This window comes from Abramis brama (assembly GCF_963993115.1).
Source record: "Abramis brama genome assembly, chromosome: 23".
In the NCBI taxonomy this organism is placed as follows: Eukaryota; Metazoa; Chordata; class Actinopteri; order Cypriniformes; family Leuciscidae; genus Abramis; species Abramis brama.
The window spans coordinates 30634791-30640790 of NC_139985.1; the positions used below are offsets into that span (position 1 = coordinate 30634791).

A 6000-nucleotide genomic window follows, 5' to 3' on the forward strand; every position below is an offset into this window, starting at 1 on the left:
TAATGAGTGGGCAAGAGCTCACTAATGAGGAGAGAAGAGCTCACTAATGAGAGCTCACTAAAGAGGGGAGAATATATCAATAATAAGGGGAGAACAGTTCCCTAATGAGTGGATAAGAGCTGACTAATGAGTGGAGAACAGTTCACTAATGAGGGGAGAACAGTTCACTAATGAACAGTTCACTAATGAGTGGTGAACAGTTCACCAATGAGTGGAGAAGAGCTCAATAATGAGAGGAGAACAGTTCCCTAATGAGTGGATAAGAGCTGACTAATGAGTGGAGAACAGTTCACTAATGAGTGGAGAACAGTTCACTAATGAGGGGAGAAGAGCTCACTAATAAGTGAAGAAGAGTTCACTAATGAGGGGAGAACAGTTCACTAATGAAATGAGGGGAGAACAGTTCACTAATGAGGGGAGAAGAGCTCACTAATAAGTGAAGAAGAGTTCACTAATGAGGGGAGAACAGTTCACTAATGAAATGAGGGGAGAACAGTTCACTAATGCACAGTTCACGGCCAATCAGCGAACACTAACGTCACTGTAGTCCCTATAGTGCTGGTTTAGACCGACTCTGAAGTAGGACCTAAATTAGTTAATCTAAAACGAGTTCCTAGAACTAAAATCGTACTTCCGCCAATAGTTCTAGGAACTATGAAAAGGTTCCTCCGGTGCGAAAGCCCCTTGTAAAGGATTATTCAGTTTGAACATAATTTTCAATCATATTTTGCTTCAGGTTTTGATTTACAGCTAAGAGTGTCGATTGAATTCAAGGCACTTTAGCACATGATTGACTGGTTTGAGCTAGAATTTAATATAATACGTGTCCAGAGGAAAACCTAATTTCACTAAAGATATGAAAGTACTTGATTAAAACTCACGTCTCCAGGGGCGACCACATCATTACAGAAGTAGCAGCCAAGACGGTGTCCGGGTATGTTGGAGAACAGAGACGCTCCTGAGAATTAAAGTCATGCTTATAGCAGAATCACAAGCAAACACCTCAGAATCTCAGAATACAGCATCCCTATACAAGATGACCAATGCAATTCTATGAATCTTGATCAGTGAATGCTGTGAACCAATCCTGCGAATGAAAAGATTTGAACGTGATCATGTGTATCATATTGCACTTATTAGTGTATCTCCAAAAGCAAAATAAATGTTTAAATTTTTCTGGAAGATGGAAGTCAGTTTGAACTTTTTCTCATTAGATGACAGTTTTGCATTTTAATTATATTTTATTTAGTGATGCACGATATATCGGCAACCATATCGGTATTGGCTGATATATGTTAATTTTTAATGTTATCATTATCGTCCCAATAAGAAAATTTGGACAATATATATATTAACGCCGATAAATAATGTATAATTTCCTCCAGCTGAGATGCTTCAGATGCGCCTGTTCAACATGATGATTATGAACTGCTTGAAATATGATTGAAATCACTTCAAAAAAGGAAAATACAGTAAAGTGCAGCACAAGTCTGTCATATCGGCTACATAAAATTATATTAAGAATATCATTATAATTGTGTGTTTGGGTCATGGATTTTAATGTTGAGACTTTTGTTTTTGTAATCAGGCTCTCAAAAATTATATAAAAATTTAGATTTAGATTTATCAGCCAATATATCGGTTATCGGCTTTCAAATATAAAGAATTATCGGTTATCGATATCGGCTGATAAATATGTAAAAATCATATTGGCGCATCCCTAATTTTATTTATAGAAGAAATATTCATTTTCAATCAACATTGCAGGATTGGATCTGTTTGCAGGCCGACAGAGCAAGACAGACACAGTCAAAGAACAGTGCTTTACTATGGCAGTTGTAATAAAACACTTTGGTTACACTTTATGTACAGTCTCTGTTGCAATATAATTATACTTTTAAAGACTGAGGAATATTATTTAACAACACATACAACAGGATTTGGAATAGGGTTAGTTGCATGTAATTATGCATAATTTACTGTTATTACTATGGTAAGTACATGTAACATATGTAACATGGTCACTGTAAAATAAAGTGTTTTCAACACTTTTTACCATTAGTGTCTAAACATTAAAATGTAACTAAAAATAAATTCATAATAAGTTTAGATGCATTTTTAATAGGGATGCACTGATATGAAAATTTTGTCCGATACGATAGCCGATAATTCTTTATATCTGAAAGCTGATAACCGATATATTTGCCAATAAATCTAAATCCAAATTTTTATATAATTTTTGAGAGCCTTATTATAAAAACAAAAGTCTCACCATTAAAATCCACGTCCCAAACACACAATTATGACGTTCTCATTATAATATTATGCAGCCGATATGACAGACTTGTGCTGCACTTTACTGTATTTTCCTTTTTTGAAGTGATTTCAATCATATTTCAAGCAGTTCATAATCATCATGTTGAACAGGCGCATCTGAAGCATCTCAGCTGGAGGAAATTAAACATTATTTATCAGCATTAATATATCGGCCAAATTTTTTTTTCGAGCCGATAATGATAACATAAAAAATAAGCATATATCGACCGATACCGATATGGTGGCCGATTTATCGTGCATTCCTCCTTTTTAACATTTATAACACAAGCCTGCTACAAAACACATATTAGCATGTTTAATTTATTATCTCTGGAAATACAGCTCTCGGCATGAACAAACATCCTCAACATTTTGCAGATTTCTTTTGAGTAGGTATTACATAACCATGTAGAATCTATACAATGTGATAAATGCACCTAATTAGTTGCCTGCAGTACCTAATTGAACCGAACTATTAATAAAAATGGCTGTAAAATGAATATGGTAATGTTATAAAAAAACATGGAAAAAGCAAGTAATCATGACCCAAAGGTAATCAGGGTTTTGATGGATATGATCATGCCCATTCAGGTTGAAGTAGCATCTTCATGATTTTTCATGAGTCACACCTGCAGAAAACACGCTTCACACACTCACTGACATCAGCCACACACACTGAGTCCCGAGCCGCTCACACAGATGTGCTCCTGCGTTCGAGATCCACGGAGTGAGGTCTTGGTAACTTTGTAACTTGACACGGTCTTAAAAACACGGCTCTCATGCAGTGAGACACAGAAACACAATACGACGCAACATGATTCTGTTCTGAAACTACATGATATTCTCAGGCTTTTATTGAGCACATGCATCTCTGTCTTAAGTTAACGATGATGACTTTTGACATTCTGAATTTGAGGTTTACTGTAGACCAGGGTTATTATCGTTTATCGACAGTCTCAAAAACACGCTTTCTGACGTCACAAACTACCTTGTAACCAATCAGATCAGCGTGTGATCGTCAACCAGTGGATCTCTGAGCTGAGTGAGTGAGTGGAGGCGGGGCTCATTTGCATATTCATAGAACCGCGCATACTAAATGAGGGTATATTTGTGGCAATAGCCAACAATACACTGTATGGCTCAAAATGATTGATTTTTCTTTTATGCCAAAAATCATTAGGATATTAAGTAAAGATCATGTTCCATGAAGATATTTTGTAAATTTCCTACTGTAAATATATAAAACATTTATTTGTGAGTGAATGCAGCACAATCGCCAACATAAATGAACAACTTTAAAGGAGATTTTCTTAATGTTCAGATTTTCAAGTTGTATAGTTTCAAGTTGTCAAGCTTCAATAGTTTTATCTCGGCCAAATCTTGTCCTATCCTAACAAACCATACATCAATGGAAAGCTTATTTATTCAGCTTTCAGATGATGTAACGCACCTGGAGTCACAGTGGATGCTGGCGTTGAGGGACACGAGGAGCTGGAGGAAGCAGACATGGGGCTCGACTCCTCAGACTGAGGCTCTTTGGGTTTCTTTAGGCCGTGTCTCATCACCACAAACGTGTCGAATCCCAGCGCAGCGTTAACTATCAACTGCAGAGACACACACATATTATAAAAGCTTCACAGATTGGATATCATTAAAGTAAACCAAAAGCTTTTAAGCAAATAAGCAAAACAATTCCAAAACTGTTTAAATTGGTCTTTACTTTGGATTTGCTCTCAGACTTTTGGAGCTAGCACCTGTACTATTATTTTTCCTAATAACTGAAAACTATTAATATAATTCAATTACTTTTTTCCTACACTACTGTTCAAAAGTGTGAAGTTTGTAAGGTTTTCCTCTCACCAAGATTTGATCAGAATGTGAATATATAGTAAAGTGTAATTTATTCCTGTGATCAAAGCTGATGTTCATCATCATTACTCCAGTCTTCAGTGTCACATGATCCTTCACAAATCACTCTAATATGAGGATTTGCTGCTCAAGAAACATTTATGATTGTTATCAGTGTTGAAAACAGTTTCATATTTTTTGTGGAAACCGTCATACATTTTATTTGTCTGAATTCTTTAATGAATAGAATGTTCAAAAGAACAACATTTATTTGAAAAAGAATCTTTAGAACATCATAAATGTCTTAACTGTCACTGCTGAACAATTTAATGTGTCCTTGCTGAATAAAAGTATTCATTTCTTTCAAAAGAAAATTACTGACGCAAAACTTTTGAAGGATAGTGTTTATATTGTAATTTTCCATCATTCTAATCTAGGTGAGTGACAACATACTCATTAGATGGTCAAAATATTTCAAATCAAGAGAAATCTCTATTGCATGACAGGTTTATTTTTTTATTAAGGAAAATTACATCTGTATAGTCAGAATGGTAATATTTTGCACTGAATCATATGCATGCATCCACCAGTATGCATTCAGATTTATGCATGCAAACCTAAACTCAAAGTCACAACTCCTTTATAATTAACATACACACAGTATGTGCAGTATGAATATTGTCCTGTGAAGCGTTGCAAATGTAAAAGCATCCTATTTGAGGTTAAATGTTCTTAAATCAGATATAAAGACAAACACCAACAACTGTGGCAATAACATGCTATATAAAAGGGCAGGCAGGCATTGGAGGAGAAAACAAACAAATAAATAAATAAAAGATAAAAGACTGGAGAGGGGAAGCTACCTTTCTCTGGCTCGCAGCGATGACTGTGGGAAGCCATCGGCTCTCGCGAGTGTCCATCAACAGAAAGACCACGTCGTGCTCAGAGATAAGCTTCTCCAGCTGGTCCACATCATGCCGAGCTTGAGCCGTCGTCAGCTCGGAGAAGTTCACGGGATGTCCTGGCATCGGGATGCTCATGTTGTGGCCCTCTGCGTTCTGAACGGGACCAATCATACAGTAGTCAACATCTGAAGTGGATCAAAACCTCAATAACACTTTACCATAAGGTTCATTAGTTTACTACATTAGTTAGCATGAAATAATGATGAACTGCACTTATACAGCATTTAATCTTTGTTAATGTTAATTTCAACATTTACTAATACTTTATTAAAATCTTGTTAACATTAGTTAATGCACTGTGAACTGACATAAACAATGAACAGCTGGATTTTTATTAACTAACATTAACAAAGATTAACAAATACAGTAACAAATGTATTGCTCATGGTTAGTTCATGTTAATCAAAGTTCTACAGGAATTTTGAACAATATTTTGATCCACTTCAAATGTTGACTACTGTATATTCATGACACATGACATGCAAAATGCTTAGTCAATAAAAAGCTAAAACATCACATGCAATGCATTAAGTAAAAATGATTTTGAACACCAAATCCTGGAAGAGATTTTTTCCACCCACTATCAATAAAACTGATAGTGAGAGAATTTTTTGGTGCATCCATTATGAAGTATCTACTATATATATATATATATAGCCGTTCAAAAGTATATATATATATATAATTGTAACTTTATAAGGTTTGTTTTTAAGAGTTTAAGGGATTTAATAAGAGTTTGTGAGTGAACTCTTGAGTTACTGCCTTCTCACATCACAGCTTTAATGCTATCAGTAAATCTAAAGGATTTTTGTTCATACATTATCAGAATCTGAATTCAAACGGGTAATAGTGAGAGCAAGACTTTAATATT

General features: G+C 35.2%; 1 protein-coding gene across 1 annotated transcript in view; it reads right to left on the reverse strand.

Annotated features, from left to right (window-relative positions):
- atg7 (ATG7 autophagy related 7 homolog) overlaps positions 1–6000 on the reverse strand; it is a 98694-nt gene that overhangs the window by 58846 nt on the left and 33848 nt on the right. Inside the window, exons 13-15 of the mRNA XM_084100841.1 lie at positions 5028–5222; positions 3767–3920; positions 882–958 (exon numbers count right to left, since the gene is read on the reverse strand). Of these exons, the coding sequence (XP_083956967.1) occupies positions 882–958; positions 3767–3920; positions 5028–5222 (426 nt within the window). The remainder of the gene's footprint in view (positions 1–881; positions 959–3766; positions 3921–5027; positions 5223–6000) is intronic.